We start from the raw sequence: 24248 nt of genomic DNA, 5'->3' as shown, positions 1-24248 counted from the left end.
ATTTAAAGCCCTTCACTCGTTGACTGTTTTTTTCGTAACCACATTAAGGCTTCTTTCTCAGATCCCCACGCAGACTCAAAATAAATACACAGAAGTCTGACTTTTATAAAGACTTGTTTTCTTTCCTGAGAACACGCAGCAAAAAATCAGGGCTGGCAGAAAACAGAAATGGGATATGTGGGCTTATGTGCACAATGTGCCTGTTATCATAATAAATATTGGCACTGGTGCCAGGCTGTAGGCCATATATACTGTAGCAGCTCTCTGATTCTAACAGTGTAGCCTACAACCTGAAACTAAGATACAGTATTTAACGAGTGGTTCCATTCTCTGGGCGCCAGGGAACTGCTTTTGCCCCTTCTCAGAGTAGGAAGAGTGAGGGGCTCTAGGCACTGCTTATTGTGGTACTCTTCAAGGCCATGTCAGCTCTTCTTTATTAGCAGATTTTTATTTTTATTAGCAACCTCTGTGTGAAGGTGCTTCAGAAGGTTCTAAGTCCCAGACAGGAAGCAAGAGTGAGAAAAGCTGTGGAGGATTTGGGTTTCCATGCATAGATGGGGGAAGGCTAAAGGGAATGCATGTGGAGAGATGGATCCCTGAAGCAGTCTGACCTGCTTGAGTGGAGTCCCAGCTCCCCCATGCAAGTGTCACCAGTTGTCCTCTGAGGTCACTCTGATTGATCTTGTGGCCATAAAAACCACCTCTGATGAGTTTTCACAGTTTTCAATGGTATGGTTTCATATCTTGCAGTTGGATTCAGCTATCATCAGTGGAAACTGTTGAAAAAGTCTTGTGACTTTGTGTATTTCTGAGTGTATGTAGCCCTGACTTTTAGCCCCAAATCTATGAATTTTAAGTGTCATTTCCCCTCTGCCAGCCAGTGATTCTTTTTGTTTGAAAATGCTGGTGGATATCCACAGTTTTGTAATACTCCCGTGGTGAATAAACCTAGGAGGTGCAGAGCTGGCTTCTAGCACCTTCTCAGTTTTTGGGTTCTGCATTTATAGCTCCTAAATTCAAGGACTATGTTAGCAGCCTTCTGGGCTTGCAGACAAAGCTGGAAGAAATCTATTCTTCTGCTTGTTAGGTCATTGTCAAAAATAATAAAAGAAATATTGAGTCAGAGTTAAAAGGAATAAATTGATTATATGGCCAGGAACACACGTGGGATTATATGACTAAGGAACACACGTGGGAGAAGTGAATACTGGCTTTTGGTCTCTGATTTCTTAATTTATTTCTTCTATATTGTGGTTTTCTACCTGTTCACTGGGTAAAAAAAAAAAAAAAAAAAAAAAAATGTAACCTGAAGCAAAGATAGGAATAGTCAGATTGTTTTTGTAGTTGTCAGACAGCTGATTTCTTCTTCAGTAATGTTCATTGTCCTCATCTTTTGTAAGCACAAATTTACAAAGCCTTAAACTGAATCATCAACACAATTTTTTCTTCAATGATAATATTACTGCTTCATATTAGATTCTTTTTTTTTTTTTTTTTTTTTTTTTTTTTAATTTATAATGCTTGGACTCTAACTTTACAGAAAGGTTAAACCAATAATTTGTGACAATTTTTTTTGTAACCTTGGGAATTCACTATACATGTATATATTTATTTTTTTCTCTTCCAGACACCGAGCTGTTGGGCTGAAGAAGGAGCAGAAAAGCGATCACATCAGCGCTCAGCATCATGGGGAAGTGCTGATCAACTAAAAGAGGTGAGAATTCTTGCACAGTGCAGACTTTGCCGTCTTGATATGGCCAAGACATACTTTTTAATCCCTATCTGAAGTCCAGGAAACTGCACCCTTTCCCTCCCCTCTGTTGCTCTTGAAACAGGTTTTACCTCCCTACTTAGAAGTGTTTTAGAACTGATTGTTGTTTTATGCATGTTGGATTTCCTCCCTTTCTACTGCATGGTGTTGGCTGCAGAGGAGTGGCCAGAGTGACTACTGAGAAAGCAGCTTGTTGCTGTTGTTTTTGTTCAGAGTTACCTTCATGAGTTTTCTGTTCTCTAGCACTAAGAGAGACAAAGCTTAAGACTCTATGCTGCTATATTCTTGTTTAGAAATTTTGGTTGGGCTTAACAGTGAGGATGGAGAGGATGCCAGTTTCACAAATGAAATAGTAAGGTAAGTGTTGACACATTGTTGAAATGCTCTTCAGTCATATGTGTTCCATTGTAAACTGCAATAGAAGGAAGATAGAACCCAACAGAAGTGGATTTGCATAATGAGAAATTAGGTACAGGAAAATGGTTTTTCAGCACAGTTGAATATGCCCTATGTCAGTCTTATGTACCAATGAACTGCAGTCTGTCTCAAGTTTATGCAGTTCTAGCTTTGGCCAGTGCCAAATACTTAGTCTGCAGTCAGCCTCCTGTCTGTGTCAGGAAGGGTTCAGCCTCTCTTCCAGAGCTACATCGTTCTCTTCAAAAAAATTTTGCAGCTTATTTTCATGTGATGGAGAGTTGAGAAAAAGCCATGTTTTTTTTGAGTCCTTTTTCTGGCTCCTTGTTTTGAGTAAGACATTCAAAAATGAGGACAAATGTATAGGTTGTCTAAGGAGAGGCTGTTATTGGCAGTAGTCCTTTTTCTCACAGCTATTGGTTAGAAGAATAGTTGTCAAAAGCAGTGAGAAGTTTGATTCCTCAAATGAATAAAGAGTAATTTTGCAGTAATTTTGCATTTGTGGTAACAATATCCTTGTTTTTAAACAAAAGCACCTGTGCCAAGGAAAGGTGAGGGTTGTCCATTCCTGTCACATTGAGCACCTGTTAACGAAACCCATCTTATCTGATTTATTAATACACGGGCGTTCCAAGTGCCTGGGTGCCTTCATTTTGCAGCTATGAGCAGATACTCAGAACCACAAATTAAGTGCCTAGGAGTTATACAGAAGGAGTCTTGTGTCTGAGAAGTTTTGTCTTAAACATTAGCTATCAGCGCACAGGAATTGAACCAAAGGCAAGAATAACATCTGTGTTTCTAGGATAACACTCTCACTTCTACTGAGAGAACATTCTTCATCATCTGGTGGTTTTGTATCAAGTTTTGCAGCAAGCAGCTTTTCTCCACCACCTGGGCTCTGACTATCAGTGGTAGGGAAACCTTCAGTGTGTAGGCAATCTCTGCCATTTGATTGCAGTAATCCGTTTTGCAAAGTTGCCATCCTCTATGAGCTGATCACAAAAGAATGACAAGAAATGTAGCTGGTGAGTTTTGTGATTCCTTTCTGATAGAGCACATTAAAGAAAACAGGGGGGAGGTGGAAAGGTGTGTGGAAATAAACTGTTTCTATTCAAATTTTGCAAGAGTTGTTCACGCTAAAACTTGCCCTCATCTCTTTCAGCTTCTGGGTCTTTCCCTTCTGTTTTCCTTTCTCTGTCTCCAGCTTTTCAACACTTTTGTTGCCTTTTCCACATTCGTAGACCCAGTGTCATTCTGCATACGTTTTTTAGCCAATTCTAGTCTACTATTACTTTTTCTTCAGTTACTTTCCTGTTCTTTGTCTGTTCTATCTTTCTGTTGTTTGGTTTCTATTTTTACCCCTTATTTTTTCTTTCCCCTCGCCCGTAAGTCCTGATACTAGCCTATCTGTCCAAGCATTCTCTGTCTATGTGAGATACTTGCAAGGACATGCAAGTCTTTCACCTTCCTACACCAAACTACTTAATGCCTGCATGCTGTGTGTTAAGAGTTTTTGTTCGATACTAGTTTCTTTGTGACCTGTCAATCTGCATTTTCTGGAAGCAGAAGTTCTCTGAGACAGTTCTATTCAGATCTAACATTCAGTAGAGAATCATAGAATCATAGAACTGTTTGAGTTGGAAGGATCTTTAAAGTTGTGTAGTCAAACTCCTCTGCAGGGAGCAGGGACTCCTACAGCTAGATCAGGTTGCTCAGAGCCTGGTCCATTTGACCTCGAATGTCTCCAGGGGTGAGGCATCCATCTCTGGGCAACCTGTTCCAGTGCCTTGCTACTGTTATTGTAAAGGACTTTATATGCAGTCTATCTTCTCTCTTTTTAATTTGAAACCATTTCTTCTTGTTCTATCACAACAGATTCTGTTAAAGATACTGATACTAGCAAATGTAGCTGTGTCTTAGTTTCACCTGGGATGGAATTGTTTTCTTCAAGGTGTCTGGTATGGTGTTATGGTTTGGTTCTTGGAGAAAAGCAATGTTGATAATACACCAGTGTTTATAATTGCTGCTAAGCAGTGTTGTAAAGGGCCCAAGGAGCTACCAGGGAACTAAGTTAGGACAGCTGACTTCCACTGGGAAGTGAGAGAAGGGACTATGTGGTGCGCAGGTATCTGCTGGGTTAAACCATAACAGGCTGCCAGTTCCAAACATCTATCTCAAACATTAGCAAAACTTTCAGTTTGCCTAAGCTTCACCAAAAAAAGGCTTTTTCAAGAAGTAAGTGCATTATCAGGGTAAGGCTCCCAGGCGAATGTTTTGCTTTTTCTTCCAAAGCATTGAAGAGTTAAACAGCATACGTAGAATGATTTTTATCTGCTTTTCTTGGATTAGAATATCACTTACATATCTGGAGTTTATTTTGATTGATGTTTAATCTAATGATGCTTTTCTGCTGCTTAGGAAGAAGACTTCTAGCTTTCTAGTTAATTAAGGTTCTTGAAAGTTAGCGCAGCTACCACTTCCTCTTAAAAGGAGTGGTTTTCTTCAAGTTTGGTAAAGAAGAAAGACAGTTAACAATAAAAAGATGATTTTGTAGAAGAAAAAAAGCAATTGAGATTTCAAGATTAGTTTTGGCAAGTTGTAGATTCACTGTGTACTCTCAGTAAAGAGATGGAGTGCCATTTGGTTTGGAGGATTCTTCTGCCCACATATTTGGCACTGCTGACTGCCTACTATGGCTGTTATGAATTCAGGTAGCCTGTGCTGGCAAGCCTGTCTCCCGTGTCTAGAGGATGAATAAGAAATGGCAGGTTGCTTTTTATGTGCTCATTTTTACTTTCTCATTCTTTTGTCTGATGTTAACTACTGTATCAGAGAAAGACAGGGTTCTTGGGAAATTAGGGTTCATCAAATTCAGGGCTAGGGATATGATCAGAGAAAGTATGTCTGTTTATTCACTGCATTTTGTATTTGGTTTAAATGGCCACATTGCGATTCCAGACAGAAAAGTCAGATTCTTCAAGTTTTCATCTTTTTCCCCAGTGACCTAAGAAGCATTTTGTTTGTTATTGCTATGTACATTGTTATGTATATCGAATGCCAAAATACACATACTCTGGAAGTGGCTGAGAAAACTTTCCATCTAGATGTCCATGATTCCTTTCAGAAGATCATGGCTTCATACTTTGGTATTAGCCCATTAGAGTGCTCTCGCTGTGTAAATCCTACAGTGTGGCTGTGTTTTCTTATAGACTTCTGAGCTGCTTGCAACTAGAATCTGAGACAGAGCTCAGAGGTGAATTTTTTAAAATCTTTTTTTATAGCATGCTTCTGAGGAAAGCTCAGAAAGCTAAATTTCATTTAAATAAAATGTAGGGTAATTAACTGTTTCAGTAGGAAGAAGCCCGGAGCATCAGGGGAAGGCAACAGAAATTAAAGCAGCGTTTTTCCTGCCTTGTGTCCTTGCTTTTTGGATATTCTTGTAACCATCCATTTCAGTCCATGGCTGTCTTCTAGTCTGGACTTCATTTCTTTCTTGTTCTGCTTTTTAAAGATTATCACTTCCCTACACACCCACTTCTCCAGCATTTTTGATCTATGTTGTAGTAGATATACTTTCGTGTTCCCTTAACAAACTGGTTACTTTCTTCTTCATCTGTCTGTTAAGCTGGGTTTTCTATTTAATGTTACTCTTACATGGAGAATCAAGTAGTTCAGGACTTTTTTTCTGTGGAGTTGAGGTATCTTCAAATTCATTCGAAGTTTCGTATTGCCTGAGTGGCACTTTGCTCAAGAGATTTCTCATTCTTTAGCACATTTTTGTTAAAAACTTGGTTGTGTTCAGACTATCTTAATGTATTCTCCAAAACCCATTTGGAAATCAACCCATTTCTGTTATTGAAGATTAGGAGTAGCCAAACATTTGAGTAGCAGTTCTTTGAATATGGATTATGAAGTGTGGCAAGACTTGATGTGAAACACTTAAGGCAGATCTGTTGTGTGAGTGATGTTAGAAACAAAACCAAGAAAATTCCAAAGCTTATAGTCAAGCTCCATCAAAGCCTTCACTGAGCGCCGTCAACTCTTGATGCTGAAAAGTGGTATGAAGTGTTTCTTTACCACAGTGCTGCTTTTTTGCAAGGACATTAGGGATATATTTAACTACTTGGACTTGACCGCAGAGTGAATGCACTTGAAGTAGTCTCAACTCAGGGGATAATTTCCAGCTGATGAATTCCATGTGAGCTCAGATCTCCTTACTTCAGATTTTTTAATTGTATCTCTAGCTGTGTTTGAAATAAGTGGGGACTTGCATGCGTTGCCTTTTATGCCAGCATGCTGATTGTGAAAGAGTGAGCGTGAAGGGAAAAAAAAAAAAAAGTACCCTGGTTTAAGGAAGTGTCTGTACCTGTTGTCTAAATTTGCATATCATCTAAGTTTCTCAAACAATGCTGAGAGAGTTAAATTCTCTTTCATGTAGAAACTATTCAGGGGTAGTAAGTGAAAGAATTCCTGGATTAAGTGCTTTGATTTCTATTAAGGAGCAGGTCAAGTGAATAATGGTTGTAGTTGCATTTGACCTTTAAAATATATGTTGTTCGCTTACACATCTTTGCAACAGACATCAGGAAAGGTAATTCTGTCTACTTGAAGAAATCTGTGATAATGTAGCCTGCAGGGAAATATAATTAAATATATTAAGCTCTCCATGATGAAGCAATACATACTGATTGACAGTCGTTTGTAGAGGTTCTTTTGTTTTAATTATGAATTATTGAAAAACTTTGCTTTGGCTGAAGGTCAAATAAATTCGACTGTAGGCTTCACAGTCTCTCAGTTTAAGCTAGTTCTAGGCCAGATATTGTTGTAAATTGTTACTAGGGATACTTTGCATCAGTTATTACAGTATTTCCTTGTAAATGAGGAAGTTTATTAGTAAACTGAATCTGCTTGCATAAGCATGTTGGTGACTAGGGCAGTTACCTTGGAGAAAGTGTCTAGTAGGCAGTTAATGTTCGTACCTCAAAGGTAGACAATCCACTATGCTTGTAAAATTCTCTAAAGAAGACTTTAAAAACATCTGTGATTCACTTCATAAAGATAAACAGATCTTCTTTTGATAACTCATTAACTCACTTCACCTGAACTTCTTTCCAGCAGATTGCCAAATTGAGACAGCAGCTTCAGCGCAGTAAGCAGAGCAGTCGTCATGGTAAAGAGAAAGAACGTCAGTCACCTCTCCATGGCAACCATATAGCAATCAGTCAGACTCAGGTAAGTAGACAGCTGCTTATATTAACAGCCTCCTGGTTTATCAGTGTTGGTTGAATAGCTTGCTCTTTCTTCCCATCTTTCTTCTGTTTGCTTCCTTATGTGGTACACTGAAATGCTTAGCAACCTGATACCATTGCATCTACACTGAATTTTATCTGATAACCATCATATAATAAAAGGAAGAAGGGTTGCAGCAGGATATAAACTAAAATAAAGATGCTGTAAAAATTCTGTGAGTGGCCAGATAAGACTGTCTTTCCGGGAATACATGTTTCTAAGACTAATTTTCGTGGTGCGCTTTCAAAGGTCTCTGCTCCTCTGGAGGGTTTTTGCTTATCAGCTACACAACCCAATTTCATCTGAGCTCATTTTATAGGTAAATAAATAAAATGTACCAAAAGTGTGCAGTCTGGATTGACAGCTCAACAATTGGTAAGTCTTTGAGCAGCAGACAGAACTTTGAACAGGACTTCTTAGAAGGTATTTGCATTGAGATTACAGAACCCAGTTTTCTGCTTCTCTGAAATGAACGGATTTGTTGCAAACAAATATAAGGCTTATAATTTGCCTTATCACGTATTCATCAGTAGAAGACTGGAGCATTGCTTTATCCAGTATTTAAAGAAAGATCTCATTTCCTTGTCCATTTTGGGAGCTTTTCTGGTAATTTGCTTATTGGTTAACTTGTGGCCAGAGAAGCAATGATTCCCTGTGATTGACAAGTTAAAAAAGAATACTGTCCTGTCTGCTTTCTAAAAGGATGACGATAATTCACCTCAAATTTAATTTTGGTTGAAATCAATGATGCTTACCAGTTATCCCATCCCTGAAATAGAGGGCTGTTTATCTTTTACACTACAGGATATGAATCATCTTCATAACTTTGCCTAGGACGTACCTTTTGGTTGTTATGGTAGTCTAGGATCATTGTCAATAAAAGATTCTGTGCTCTAGGATGAGAACCTTCACATAATTCTTTGTGGTAGCAGTGCCTTACATGAGGTAGAACAACATTGCTATGTTACAGTATGTGTTGAGAGCTTCCATCATGTCCAGATTATGTTGAAGCGTTCTCATGTTTTATATCAGTGAGCAATGCAATGGCAGCCAGTGGGCAGTATGATGAATTCTTCTCCAGCAATGAGCTTATTACACCAGCTCTCCTTTTTCTTTCTTTCTAATTTATCCTCTGATCTCTCTCAGGCTGCATATACCTGAGGAAACACTTCTTGGTGAATCAGGAATAGGACTGTAATCCCTTAAATTCTCTGGAAAGTAAAGCTCAGGCTCCTAGTCTGACATCTTCTGTGTTGTTATTACTTATCTAAAATGATTTGAAAATGTATGCAAATCTTAATAGAGTTAATTGTTTTAGCATTAGCCTGGCTAAGACAGCTTTGATTTTTTTTAGATCTTTTCGTGTATCAATTACAAAAGCTTGCCTGTATTCTGAGAGTGTCTTTCTCGTATTAAAAAAGATGCTGATGCTATGAGTAATAGCTTTGAGCAACTGCCTGGGTAAATTACCCAAGTGTGAGCCTGATTCTTAGCAGGGTGCAATGAAAGATGCCTCACACAGTGCTCTGTAAGTGTCACAAACTGCCAGTGGAACTGAAACTGGTTCTAAAGCTCAGGCGAGATTCTGTTAGTGACTTTGTGAACCCTTAAGATACCTGTAAAAAGCAGTTATCTTTTCTCATTTGACAGTGTGAGTGTTTGAGTCCTGATTAAATTTCGCCTACAGTGGATCCTTAATTTGGTCTCCATATTGCTAAGAGGCAGCTATTTGATCTCCTGAAATGTTTGCACTGTAGTTGTATTTCCTGACAGCTTTTTAAAATAGTGTTTTTAAAAGAAGGAGTTGTGCCATGATGGCTATTTATTCATGTTGGCTGATTCCTTTATGTTCCTTCTGCTTGGATAAAGTCTAGTGGTTAAGATCTGGTCTTGTGATGTAAGAAATTGATGTTCCTCCTGAAACATTTATGTCTCTATATCAAAAGCTTTGCTGCATTTTTTTTTTAATAGAAAAGGATTTTACTTTCGATCTCAATGTAAGCTGTTGCATGTACCTATGCCACTGCTTATAGTAAAAGCAGTCTGTCACAAACTGAAACCCACCTAAGGCGTATGCTTGATGTAACGTTCTTTAGCACTGGGAACTCGCTCATGCAATGTTTTGGATTCTCAAGAATGTGTTTAACAAGGCCAGTGAAGTTTTCAGTTTTCCTGGGACCTCCAAGGGATGCTATTCTGCAGGCAGTGTTTCTTAATACTCAAACAAAAAACAAAGCAACAAAAAACAGCAAACAAAACAGAAAATGAAATGAAGCAACAACCAGAAAACAACAGCCCCTCCCCCCAACAGGCTGATTCACTGAATCATGAAATGACAAAAATTTGAGTTGGAAGGGACCTTGAAAGGCGATCGAATCCGGCTCCCCTGCAGTGAACAGGGACAGCTACATCAGGTTACTCAGAGTCTCATTCAGTAATCTCTCAGAGAAGTCCACTGGTATGTTTTACATTTTATCTTATCCTGTGATTCTGTGAACAGCAGGAAAATATATACTTGGAATTTATGACTGTTAGTGTAGGTGCAGCTGCTGCCAAGCTAAAATGTTCAGAGTTGACTGTGCAAGACACGTGCTCTTGTGAATGGATCCTTCTAGTAACAGAGTTCCACTCATTTTTTTTTTTCTGAAAACCATATTTGTATTTTTTTTACGTGCTTGATTCTTAAACTCCAAATGTTTTCTCTTAAGATTTTTGACACAAAGTTCTGAGATGTTAGAAGCTACTGAAATTAGAGGTTTAGAATGAATGCCTTATTTTTCTTTAACATAAACCAACCAAAAGAGGTTAGAAGTGCATTAAGCAGATATTTCATTTGAGTGGTTAAGCTTCAGGAATGTTGTGAAATGCCTTTTGGATCACTGTTAAACCATCCACGTCAGCCCACCGCGTGCACCGCATCCCCTAGTGTGTATTCTGTAGTCAGTACATCTGGAAAGAGCGTATACCTGCCTGCCTACTGACAAATGAGGTAGTAGAATGTTTTTATTATAGAACTCTTGTGAGTCGAGAAGAGGTGATTTTAGTTGGCCTTTGATTTACGCAAACGCTTCTTTTTAGTTAAACATGCCAAGTAAAGATGCTCTTCTAGATGGCAAAATTAATACAGTTTCTTTGTTCACCACCTTAAGGTTCTTTAGTGCTGATCTCATATTTCAGTTTTTTTCTGTTTTCCAACTTCAAATCATGTGGCTCTCTACCTTCTAGGCTTCTATTTCCAGATCAGTCCCTATGCCACTGTCAAACATTTCAGTGCCAAAATCAACTGTTTCACGTGTGCCATGTAATGTAGAAGGAATAAGCCCTGAACTGGAAAAAGTGTTCATTAAGGAAAATAGTGGAAAAGAAGAGATATCCAAGGTAAGCTTATATTAATGTGTCTATAGTGTCTTTTTCTTTGTGACATACAAACACATGAGAAAACTCCCTCATAGCAGAAATTATTATTAATTTTCCTCAGACTGTTTAAAAAAAAAAATTTTGTTTCAGTATTTTAGGACTGCTTGTTCTTCAGTTTATTTTTAAAGGCCTTTTAGTCAAACATTTTATTTAGAATACCCTTTCTTTAGAGAACCTGTAAGTTTTTATGAGAAATGTATGCACTTAAATATTCAGCTTACCGTGAGTAAGTAGAAACTGGGAGATTAATTTATTTGCTTTATTTTATGTGCTTTTTCTTAGGTAAGACTTAGGTTTCCTGTGCTCTGCTGAGCTTCTTGGTTTTAATGCATTTCTTCAATAAACTAAACTGAATGTGAACTGTTTAACTTCCTTAAAACACTGATCTGTAATGGGGGATCTCCGTATGGGAAATATAAGCTAGGCTCCTGAGCTTGTACATATGAGAGATCTGGAGTGTTGGAATTCTCATGGAAGAGTACTAGAGTGCTTAAATAACACTTAAAATGTGAAATGCTTTGCAGCTACCCTTTCCTAAATAGCCAATGAATATTCTCTGCTGTGGGATCAACTGCTGTTTCTTCTAACTTTCTATTTTTTTTTACTTGTGAATGGTCTTCTAATAGCACTTCAGTGCACAAATCAAGCTACAGAACTTTAATCAGAGGTATAAGATTCCAAAATCTGATGTTTGTGTTTCTTCACTATGGCAGTAAAGTTTAAAAATAAATAAATAAAAAGCTTTGGAGTATTCTTGGCTTCTCCAGAGAATTAGCTGTGTTTTGAATGAAATACCTCAGTAGTAAAATGTTTCATGCTAGATTGCCTTTCCCAAAGCTGTCTCATCCCTTTATAAGAATCTGTGTTGTAAGAAGGGGAGTAGAGACAAAAACAAACAGAAAAACCCCAAAAGTCCAAATCAATAAACTCTGTTAGCTCCAAAGAGTATAAGAAAGTATATTGTATTGCCACTATTGATATTGATATGGCCAGAGTTGTGATGTCTTGTGGTTGAAGGAGGTTTAATTTATTTATCAGACAAATCATCTTTGTAAGTGCTGTCCTTAGGCTTTAACAGCTCATTACTTCAGATGCAGAACCCAATCTTATAAGTTACTGAATGTACTGGCTCTGACCCAGCCAAACAGGCACATTCCTAAGTGCATTGTTGGACTGAGGCCAGATATGTTCAGCAGTTTACACAACCAAGGCAATAGTGAACCCGTCATCTAAACATCTAGCTGGGGAGAATCTTCAGACACAAAAGAAAGTCATAAATTAGGCGTTGCCCTTGAAGTCCATCTTTGTGAGCAAAGGGTTGTTTCCTGTTATATAACTGCTAATTTCTGTCAGATCTCTTCTGGTGGGACCTAAAATGGGACTCCTAGCATTGTCTTAGAGCTTATTGCATCTCACAGTTTACTTATGGAAGATCATAATAAAAGTGATTTACTAAATCTTACCGCTGGTGAACTTTCCCCAACTGCAACAGTTTAGCTTCTTTTTAGCCAGGGGGTGTTGGTTGGCTGGGTTAAAGGTTAGAAATTACTGAACAAAAGATAAACCATAGGAATCCAAACTTCATTAGTTTCACTGCTAGTGAAACAATTTGTTTTTCTTTCAATTTTCTGTCTTTCCTTCTGGTTGTAATGTTCTATTTTAAAAAAAGATCTAACAGTCAAAGGTAAGTGGTTGCCTTGGGTGATACATGAAGGACAAACTTCATTATGAGCTTGCTTTTGATATTGGTGGGCATCTAAATTCTCAACTGGTTTCTTCTAATCTGCTTCTAAATTTACTTCCTAGTTTCAGCAAGTGCATCTTTAAAACTTCGTGTTAATCAATCCAGCTGCTTAAATCTCTTGAAGCGTATTGTGAATCTAAATTCATGTCGTAGAGAAGAGTAGTTACCTTCATTTTTTTTACATGCAGTTTACTATCTTAAGTTGTATTCAATTTTAGCCGTATGTTAATAGCTTTCTGATCTCATCAGTTTCCTTTAAATAAGCATGTTTGGAATATCTTAAGTAAAACAAAATGCATTTTAGTTGGTCCACTCTTAAAAATTATAGTTTTGTGTTCTTGACTTTTTTGTGCTGTTACTATTTCATATCTTCAGTATAAACTTGTGAATTTTTGAACAAACTGTTTCTGGGTTTATCACCTTGAAATAGGTGATGCATGGGACAGAAGAGTAAGCTTATGGTTAAAGTAGATCTGGTTTTATGGATGTTTGAATTACATTTTAAATTAGCTGCCAGTTGAAATTGGAAACCAGCGGAACTTTCCTCTCACATTCACACTTTCTTCTTTAGTCTTCAGATACACAAATAAACTTGATTTATTTTTATACTTTTTTGATTTTGGGGGTAGGATATTACATACTTTATTTTCCCTTTTGCTGACTTGAATTTTAGCTGTCCTACTTCTTAATGTATGAATTGATTTGGAATGTATTTCTATCTTTTGCTGATTTTGCTAACTGAATTCTTTGGAAACCTTCACTTTTTTTTTCCACCCACGGTATTTTAATAATAGGAATTTTACTTCGTGAAAGGGTAATTGTGGAGTGATTAGCCTTGTTATTTTTACATGCTTCATAAAGATAATGGATGGTACAGTAACGTCATTAGGTCTTTCTTTTAATAATCTAATTGACTGTGAAGTTTAGTGATATGTGGTCAAAGCATTTCAAGCATTTCTTCCTTTTTGGTTTGGCCACGTGTGTGTATGTTTTTTCAGATCATCTCTCTTGCTTAGCTGGCTGAAGGCATTCTCATTTTTATTTCATAAAAACAGTTAAAGTTGGCATTTAGTTTGGAGTCCCTTTTTAATAGCATTTTTGTCCTCAGGTTTACTTAAAAATGTCATTTCATCTTCTAATGCCTTTATTTAAAGATTCTGGATATATTTTCCTTCCTGGTTTATAATTTGGTGACCAGCTTTCCAGGAAATTGTAGTTGTCTCTGTGCCCACTACAAATTGTACAAGAGAATCAGCTTTCTGTGAAGTTGTCTGGCCTTTATTCATTGCCTTATTGTGTTTCTGCAGCACAAATGTTGGAGACTTTGAATAAGATGTTCCCCCCAACTCACCACAGTATCTTGCTTAATTTCTTTTGTTTCTGGAAATAGGTAGTAAAATGCTTTTACATACCTATCAGAAAATTCAGTCCAGTAATAATTGTTTTTGATTGTTTTTCTAATTTGAACAGCTGCACAGGCTCTATACCTTAATCTTCATATCCTTCATCTGAAAAGTTTTGGGTTTTATTCTTCTGAATGCTCCTTGTAAGGAACAGTCTCTTCAGGATGTGATGGATTTTTGCACTCTCATGTTGTCTAATGCATTGATGACTGTATTTATGCTAGAAGGCAGAAGCAATTTCCTATCTCTGCCTTTGTGCTCCAATCTGGAGAATAGTTTTTAAATTAAAAGCATTGAATACTTTACTCTGAAGAAAACGCCTCTCAAATAGATGTAAGGCATTTGAGAAACATTATTTGTAAGGTTCCTGTTGGTATATTATGTCATAGTAGAATTCCTGATGCTACTCTGTAGGACAGTTTTAATTTGATTGATACTGAAAAAATCTGGTGATTTTTAATTGCATTAAGAAGTGCATGTTGTCAAATAGACCATTTCTGTACTTTTGCAGGGAGGTATAAGGACAGTTTATGACTATATCCAAGAACATACTGTCTCATAGTGGTTGTTGGATGTTTTGTTGGAATGCCTTTGGAATAGAATTAGTACATGACTGAATCCTCCTGCAGGAAAGAAAAAAAAAAAAAGAGTATACAGAATTCTGTAGTTTTCAGCCATTTTCCATGCATTGAGAATTATGACAACTAGTAGCAGCTGTACTCAATTATAGTTACCCTATTTCTTGTGCTTTAAGATTGTGAGGACTTGGGTTTTTAAAAATAGTTTAGGCATAACTCATGGAAAGTAAGTTCTGAAGTCTCTTTTCATGTTGATCATGTTTAAAAATTGAGTATTTCAAGTTGATGTTTTCACAAAGGCTTATGGTCTTGTAAAAAAAAAAAATCGGGCTCAGTATTAAGGGGAAGAAATACAGAAGCACAGTAATTTTTGAAGCATTTTCAGGCTTTTTCTGTTATTTTACTTTAAAGAGTGATTAAATATGTATCTTTGTATACTTGCATGTATTTCTAGAGGTGTATTGAAAAATGCAGATGACTTTCTACGCCTTCAATTTTGATTCAGCAGAGGCTGAAATAAGCAATTTGGGATATGCTTCTTGACTACATAAGACTATGGTGTTTCTTCAGGTGTGGAAATCTGTGCTATCCTGAAGTCTTTAATTATGTGATTACTTACTGTTTTTATTCTCTCTCTGGAATCCTTGCTTTACCTGCTCTGTGGTACGTGCACGTAATGAGCAGCCATTTGGTGTTTTCTCCTCATTAGATGTGTGTCATAATGTTCACTACTAAACCTTGCTTTGAAGCCAGAAATCTGAATTCCTTCATGGATTTTTTCTTACTATATATTGAATGTGTCTCTGAAATGTTTTATTTTTATCACACCTATGTTAGAAGAAAGGTGATATTATTTGCCTTTTATGGATGGAGAAACAAATCCATCAGGCTTTCATAGTGTGCTTCTTCAGGTAACTCAGGATACTGCATGTGTTTTAGGACTTCAAAGTGTGGCTCTCACAGTTTCCTTCTCCATCTGTGAATGATGAAGACTTTTGCAAATCAGTCCTGTATAGACTGGGCTTCCAGAAGAGATATGATAAAAGAGAAGAGTTGGATCAGATAACTTTGGCCTCTTGTAGAATCTTTATGTCAGAAGCAGATTAAAAAAAAAAAAAAAGCTGTTCTGTGTGGCAGTTCTTTTCTTTTTGTTATGTTAATTGCGAGACTAATTTTCTTTCTACAGCTTCAGTCTTGTTTTCTACTTCTGTCTGTGTAGTAATACAGGTCTATCTTCAGGTCTATCTTGTGCACTGAATGAGTCATGGCCTGTTGGGGGCAATGGGAATAGCAACACGTGGTCCTGTCGTAATATACAACATGAGCTCAGCTGTTGAAACAGCTCTATCCAAACTTTTGAGCATTTGATGTAGCAACTGTAATATTCCCCTTATAGTGTATTGCTTGGCTTTTAAATGAAATGTGAAATGGTATTAGCTACAAGCCTTATAAGAAGGAAAGGATTTTCTAACTCTACTAGGCCTGCCTCTGTATAATTTGATGGCTTTCTACATAGGCTTTTGCTGAGGAGGGAATATTGTTTCATATCCTCTTTATTAGCAAAAGCACGTTGTGTTGAATTTTAAGCTCTGGAATTGGCTGCTCTAATTTTGGTACATATGGAAAAGAGGAAAATGAAACACAATTCTTCACTTGAAATGAGAAGGAAGGAGGCCTGACATTTCCTATCTTGAACTTTTGATCATTCCTCTGTGGCTTGAAATGGTCCTTAGTGAAGCAAAGCTAGAAACATCTATGCTGTATGTTGCAGCATAGGGTGCAAGATCAACTGGCTGGTGCCAACTAAACTGATATGAGAAAGCAGTGCTTATCTTTTCAGTTTGAAACAAGTTTGTGAACCTTATATAAGCCTGTACGTGTTTTCTTTTAGTTCTGAATTTGTTGTAAGCCAGCTACAGAAGTGAAGGTTGGAAAGTACAGGAGTGCTAGAGAATTACAACCAAACTTGGGTGGTTTCATTTGTAATTGTAATTCAGCTCATTGTTAGGCCAATAATATGCTATTGTATTAGAAATATCTCTTATCCAGGTGTGACCTCTGTCATGGTACTTGTTTATGCTCTGTGCTAACTGTTACTGAAGATTATTCTCTTTAGTATAATGAGATCTATTGATTTGAGGAGGAGATTGCTTTCTAAAATATCAGAAAAAATGCTATAAAAAAAAAAAATGCTGGCAAGTGTAGATCTTGTTGCAAGTGCACCTCTTTGTTAATTGAACTCCATTGCATAAGAGCATATCATTGTCTTGGGAAATCTGTGCATTGTCCCAGCATTGAGCATAATTAATGTATGTTGTGCATTTTGAATTGCATTATTTTCTTCCCCAGAAGTTGTTTCAAAAATGAGCTATTTAGATTTCACCTGTTCAGTTCAATTACGAGTACTAGCTGGATCTTTTCTCAGAAATCTGAACTGCTTGTTTCTCTTGCAGCCGTTGGATATCCCTGATGGTCGAAGGGCCCCGCTACCTGCTCACTATCGTAGCAGTAGTACACGAAGCATTGACACTCAGACTCCGTCTGTCCAGGAGCGCAGCAGCAGCTGCAGCAGCCATTCACCATGTGTGTCTCCCTTTTGCCCTCCTGAATCTCAGGATGGGAGTCCTTGCTCAACAGAAGACTTACTCTATGACCGTGATAAAGGTGAGAGTAGAATGGCCCACCTTTACCTATGGGAGGCATGTGATGTCCTGCTTTTACAGTTACCTTCATTTTACTCATTACATCAGTTTTCGTTTTTGTTTGATTGTTGTGGAGGGATTGAGGACTTATCTTAAAATTGGTTTTGTTTGTTCACATATCTTTTTCCCTCTTGTTTGTGAAGCTTCACAAACATCTTCCATAAATACGTCAGAGGAGCACAGCAAACAGTTTTACCCATTTATGAAGATTCGAATGCAAAGAATTCAGAGTGTAACGTGTTTGTTTCAAAAGGGTTTCAAGAAGGTTTGTGATAGACTGTGTATCATCATGGGTGAGTTATTTACTGGACTGTTTTATAAGTACTCTGCTTCTGAAGTCATATCCCATTTGAAGCTATTTGGTGAGGAACTCATATCTGAGTTTAAAAAAATCTGATGGAGAGTAATTATCTGTCTGCGTATGTTGTTCTAACAGAAGAAAAATTCAGTGTAATTTGTGTGCTAATATGTCAATATTCAGTGTTTTGTCTAAGTTTGAAAAAAGTAGTTTTATGGAGGGAGTAAATCGGAGTTTCAGAACAGAGTTAATTTACAGACAAGACTGTGAAAATGAGGCACCATCATAAAAAGATTGATTTTGAACAATTCTTTTTACAATGAAATGATTCTTGGGTTTCTGGTTGTCTAGACTTGAGCTTTTAATCAATGTAAATATGAGCTTTATTTTGGAAAAATGCATTTGGGAGAGATGTGCAAGCTAATAGCAGTATGTTCACAGGAAATGAAAGCTAAGATTTTGATTTGGCATAGATTTACTAATGAGCTGAAAGCAACAGTATTTTGAGGTTACAAGCTAAGATTTAAGCACTTCCTGCAATTATTTTCTGTTTGATCATCCTTAAAGTAATCTTAATTCTAAGTGATAAGCTGAAGTGAGTAAGATTGGGGCAGAAGAAATTATATCATAGATCATAGAATGGCCTGGGATGAAAAGGACCTCAAAGATCATCCAGTTTCAACCCCCTGCCGTGTGCAGGGTCACCAACCACCAGACCAGGCTGCCCAGAGCCACATCCAGCCTGGCCTTGAATGTCTCCAGGGATGGGGCATCCACAGCCTCCTTGGGCAACCTGTTCCAGTGTGTCACCTCCCTCAGTGTGAAAAACTTCCTCCTAATATCTGACCTAAACCTCCCCTTTCTCAGTTTGAAACCATTCCCCCTTGTCCTATCACTATCCACCCTCATAAGCAGTAATTCTCCCTCCGGTTTATATGCTCCCTTCAAGTACTGGAAGGCCACATTGAGGTCTTCCTGTAAGTTAACAATAAGGTCTTATCCCAGCACAGAGTGATAGGTGGTCATGTTCCAAAACCAACTGTGGATATTATTTTCCTCCCCTGCTACTTTCCTTTCTTACAGTATGCATATGTAGACATCCACTAAAGTACAAGCAGTCAGGGAAATGTCTTGACAGGTAAGTTTGTATCTATCCTTAAAACATACATATCTTAAAAAGTGATAAAATTGAATGATTGGTACGCAATTATCACAGTGAGTGGAGTTTTTTAGTGGTTTTTAGTGGCACTAGCAAGTGAAGATAATTTGAAATATTGCACTTAATTTTCTCAATGATTTTCAGGGTCTTTATGTTCCATCTGTGATGATCTGAGCAGTTCACTGGAGTAAAATCCATTGCTGAACTTCACAATGAGTAGATAGATATGTATTTGTGGTTTCAATCTTAAGACTGGCTTTAGGTCTGTATCGAAAGTCTGCCTTTGTATATAGGTGATGCTGATAAACAGGAAGCTTTCTAGAGTTAAACTTAATCATATTTTTAAATTAGTTTAGGCTTTATGATACCCTGCTTATGCAAAATAAAAGCTTGAATTCCTCATTGCAACTTTGTTCTTTAAGGACAAGATAGAAACTAGAAAAACACATAGCAGTTTGCCAGGAGCAAATACTTTGTTCAGGGGTTGTAAAAGTAGCATCAGTCGTTAGGAAGTGTGCCCTTCACTCTCAGAACATTGATGTCACAGGTTGGTCAGAATGTTAGCTTCAGAAGAGTTAAATTGTAGCTAAGTGAGTGATACCGGTAGAAATTGTAAGGAAAGAAAAGGATTTTGAGAGTGATTTTATTAACATCTGTTATTGATGTTAACTACATTACAAAACAAACTTTTTAGTGCTCATCTTAAAAGATTCTGTTGTGCTGCAGTATAACTTATGTAACTTTGCTGCAAGACCTGCTAAGTTTTGAAAAATGTTTTTCTACACATAACCAGAATTTAGGCATTTTAAACTTAAGATTTTTTTTTTTGTTACTTGTCTCAAGATGGAATTTTATTTTTCTCCTTAGTGGAATAACTTAATTTTCCATTAAAATATGATTATCAGCTTAAAATTAGCTCCTGAGTGTGATTCTGTGTGGAGAATGAGGGTCAGCAGTTTGACTGAGACACAGGAGCAGTGAGAGGAGCCAGCACTCTGTACAGACAGCGCTGCTTTACATTTCCAAAGCATCTTTTATTTCTTGTGCAAAGCTGTGCTTTGGCCTGAGGCCTTCACAGCTGCTCTTTGGACTGCATCAGCTGTTTGGTTTAAGTTTCTGCAGGGAGCTGCTAAGTCTATTGAATTTTTCAAAAGAAAGTGAAAGATTTCAGAAAAGGGTCACAATACATCTCCAAATAGTGCAATGATACCGAATGGTAAAGATCAGAGCAGAGAGAGAAGGGTGGGAGAGAGTGTATTTTCATGGCACCAGGCTTTGTGATTTGTTGTGAAATACTGTCATTGCAAGCTAAACGACTGCCTTGCTCCATTAAAGCTACTGCTTTCATTAGATCTGTTTTATGATATCCTTCTTCGTGAGACTAACATGTCCCACATATTTAGTAACAGAGGTAAAATTCAAAGGCATCCGAAGGCATAAGGATTCAGTGATGTTTGTTTGTTTGTTTGTTTTTATGTGAAAATAGTGTAACCTGCTTCCTAGGGATTTTTATTCTGGTACTTTTGTGTAGGATTGAATATTCCTGCTGTTGTTAGCAGGCTGTAACAAGTAATCTGTTCATGAAGATGCTATCTCTTGATCTGGATCTCATTTTCTAACTTCTGGGTGTCTGATTCATAGTTTTTAAAATAAAAATGGTATGAGAAGTCTTTGGGTAGTCTTAAAAAACAAAGGCGTTTTTGAGCTGGAAAATCCTTTTGAATGCATCAAACCAAATCCCAAGGCTCACTGGCCAAGTTATGTCACTGAAAAGAAAAAGTTCTTTACAAGCTGTTTTCAGTCTGTCCGTTGTAATATATGCAAGCTAAAGTTAGTGGTGTTGAATGTTTTTGTTACAATATTATTTTTCAGTGTCTAATTATGAACTTAAACATTTTCTAGATTATAGAATATGTCAGTTTGAAATATGTTCAGGAATTCTGTGTAATAGGGCTCCCTATTGTCTTCAGTGTGGTTATGGTAACAAAGCTCACTTTAAAGGTTACAGCTGTTAATCTTCAATCCTAATGGTAATGAAATGTGATTAGTTTGTTGAAATATGCCAGAGCACACCCTACCGGTGGGAGGCTGGAAGGTGCAGATGCCAGATCGTGCATTGCAACCTCTGAGAAAGCCTATAAAAAATGAAAAACAAATAGCATTGTTTGAGAATATCCCTTAAATGACACTGCAGATGAGTAATGATGTTATGATTTATTGCTTAAGACCCGATAGGATACATGGCTGGAGACTGGCTTAAGCTTCACACTTCCTCTTACCACTACAGCTGGTGGCTTTATTACCAGCACCCTTCCATTATTACACTCTAAGTGAAGAGCTAACAGCGAGCTTATACGTGTCAGCCTCCTGTGCTTTTCAGATACCAGTGTGGTGTGTGTTTGGTCAAAGTGAAAAGCTAACAATTTAGTAAGCTTTAAAAGCTCAAGGAGGCAAAGGGAGAAACAGATTGGTTAAATTATATGATTATTATTTTTTTTTTTTACATGTTTAACAGATGTTCTGTGTAGAAAGTTTCTGCCAAACAGGGCTAAACAAACCAAAATTTATTGAAAACTGCACTGGCTAGACAACGCTCTGAATCTTCCAAGAGCTGACTTAACTTTGAATTCAGTTTAATTCTTTCCTTGGATGTACCCCCACAGTTTTCCAGTATTCGCTAGAATGAACAGTAGCTCATTTTATGTCCCAGAGTTTTTAAATAGAAACTTGGATCTTCAATTTTAAATATGGGAAGGGGGAAACAAACTGTCGGGGTTCTGTTAATGATTTCTGTATTTGGAATGAGCTATGAGGGCCAACCGTGGAAAGATTCCAGAAGACCATCATGTGCTCAGCAGGACAAATACCTGCATTGTCTCTAGACTTGTTGCCTTCATACAGTTAACACCAAAAATTCTGTAAATGGAAGTTGTATTCACCATGCAGCAGGCAAGAGCAGAATAATCACTATACAAAGGTCTACTTTGACCATCTTCTCATACCTTTGACAGTAAAATAGGGTATGTGACATTGGAGCTGATTTGTGTCTCACTGGTGGTTCAAAACCTCTAATGATCAGCCTCTGTATTTGACTCATATGTATGCAAATGTTTATGTAGTTACCATTTGCAAATTCTTAAGAAAAACTTACATGTTTCAGTGAACCCAGATTGTAATGCTTGAAGCTTTGGTTGGTTTTCCAGTGTTGCTGAAAAGGCATATTTGAACAGCAACAGAATAAGGAAAGATATCAGAGTTAAAAAGAATAAGGTACACCAGACTGGTGAAAACACTTGAAAGGAGCCAAAGTAGGAGCTACAATTTCTCCTCATTGCTTTTTCTTGTAAGTTGCTAAATCCTCCTTAACCTTGACTTTTCGTTTCATTTTTTTAAATTGTAAGCCCAAACATTGAACAGGGAGCCACTTGTGTTGGCCTCTTGCTCTTGGAAAAAGTAGAAGCCACTGCAGAAGGGTCAATTTCAGTGAGTAATTATTTTTGCACCTACTTTGTTTTCTTCTTGAATTCAGTGTCAACATTGTCAAGATGAAGGAAAAGGTGGTTCACTTTGTTTAAGGTGAACTTTTCAAACTGTTGTTCTTCTGACTTCACTAGAGTTGAGTCTTATTTCTCAGACTTGCCAGGAAGTGCGAAAGTCTGCCTGCTGTGAAGTCTGTCCTATGTCCTAGATGTATGTGTCTTTAGTTCTAGGTGTGCCTAGTAACCCTCTGCAAAACACAAAGGCAGCTGCAGCCATTAAGAATAGCTAGGTCCTATAGTTAGTGACGATGAGAGTGGAATTGTGGAGGCTTTATTTTGGATGCTAAGAGAATTAAACTGTAGAGCAAATGAGGTGGGACATTATAATGATGACATACCAGTATCTGTATTAAAAATGTGTTTTGTTTGCAAATTTTGAGCTATTATTGAAACTAACGTGGTCAGCATACCTGCCAAGAATTGTTATAAAATAAGACAGATGCTGTATGCACACGTTCTCAGTAACTGTTTATGCAATGAGAAGGCATTATCGTTACCACTCATAACTCTTCTGCATGTGTAATGCATATTACTGTGTTGATTTATATTTTTTGAAATACATAATTGGAGCCAATTTGATTCCAGGATCACAACTCTTCATGCCAGTTGCGGTGCTCTGGATAAAAATATCCTCCTGTTACGTGTTATGTGATTACTGCTGCACTGAAGCTTTTATTCAGAAGAAATGTGCTATGCAAGGGTGTTAGAAATTGCCTGCGATAAAGGAATCATTGTGGTAGAAGCAAACCAGCATAGTGGCTGAACTGTGAAAAAGGCATCTTGTTTGGAAATCAAGCTTAATCAAGAAAACACTCTCAATCTCTAGTAATATAACTGCTTTAAATTTTCAGACAGTGGGAGTAGCTCACCGTTGCCCAAGTATGCCTCATCTCCCAAACCAAACAACAGCTACATGTTCAAACGAGAGCCCCCAGAGGGATGTGAGCGAGTGAAGGTCTTTGAGGAAATGTCGTAAGTAATGCCTTTTATATCAGCTGGTATCTGCAAAGCAGTAAACCTGTTTACTGAGCCCAGCCAACTGCAGATGAATAAACTATTCCAGCTGATGAGCTTTTCAGGAGCAAACTATTCTTAGTTTGTACAGAAGAGAAGTTGAAGTGTTCATGTTGGTTTGAAGAGGAAATGGAGTCTTTTATGCTTGAACTCTTTCTGTGCATTTATAAAAGGCAACAAAAATCCAAGCGGAAAAGATAAGGTACATTTAATTTCCTAAGCATTTATAAACCTCGCTTCATATGCTTGCATTAACTTTTGTAAATGTTCCTGGTTTGACACACAAACTCTCCTTGCCAGAATTCTTTATCAGTTTTGAGCAAAGGTTGCGTCTGTATAACCTATGGCTACGCTTGTGTTTAAAATGCATAAAATGGCATGAGATCTATATAATATAAAGTGTGTTTAGATGATAGTATACTTAATGACATAAACTTTGCTCAATAGTTTTGCTGTTGAGCAGGAAATCAGAAATTAAGCTCTTGGACATCGTGTCTTTTTCCCTAGACTCAGCAGTAAACGCATGCTGTTGAGGTTGTGTGCTTAGCTCCTGTGGATGAAAAGAATGAAGGAGGGGATGGGTCTTGCTCTAGTAGCATTCATTGCCCAATGGATGGTGAAGGAGCAATGCTAGGTTGTGGAGGAAGCCTCCGAGCAAATGATGGAATATGGGAAAGGAGAGGTCAAATTAATGAAATCTCTCAAAGATTTGATGTGACTACACGTGTTGTTTCTGCAGTGCTGTCGTTAAAGAGGAATTTGTGTCATTCTAAATTACCATGGCATTTTTTCACGTGCGTATGTATTGCAGATTTTTCTCGCTGGAAAGGTGCATGTTTATCCAGTAACAATCAAGTCATTTTTGTGATGGCACTGTTTTTAATGCTGTGGATCAGTTAGCTGACTACCAATATGGAAGA

The 24248-nt window shown here is 37.5% G+C and overlaps 1 protein-coding gene across 1 annotated transcript in view; it reads left to right on the top strand.

Annotated features, from left to right (window-relative positions):
• GLCCI1 (glucocorticoid induced 1) overlaps positions 1-24248 on the top strand; it is a 51024-nt gene that overhangs the window by 25356 nt on the left and 1420 nt on the right. The window contains exons 3-7 of the mRNA XM_042888757.1: positions 1628-1714; positions 7301-7417; positions 10700-10852; positions 17070-17280; positions 23166-23286. Coding sequence (XP_042744691.1) covers positions 1628-1714; positions 7301-7417; positions 10700-10852; positions 17070-17280; positions 23166-23286 — 689 coding nt within the window. The remainder of the gene's footprint in view (positions 1-1627; positions 1715-7300; positions 7418-10699; positions 10853-17069; positions 17281-23165; positions 23287-24248) is intronic.

Source organism: Lagopus leucura, unplaced genomic scaffold (genome assembly GCF_019238085.1).
Source record: "Lagopus leucura isolate 7727_CA_CO unplaced genomic scaffold, USGS_WTPT01 Super-Scaffold_100157, whole genome shotgun sequence".
In the NCBI taxonomy this organism is placed as follows: domain Eukaryota; kingdom Metazoa; phylum Chordata; class Aves; order Galliformes; family Phasianidae; genus Lagopus; species Lagopus leucura.
Note: the sequence above shows the minus strand (reverse complement) of the source record. Positions and strands in the feature narration are given on the sequence as shown.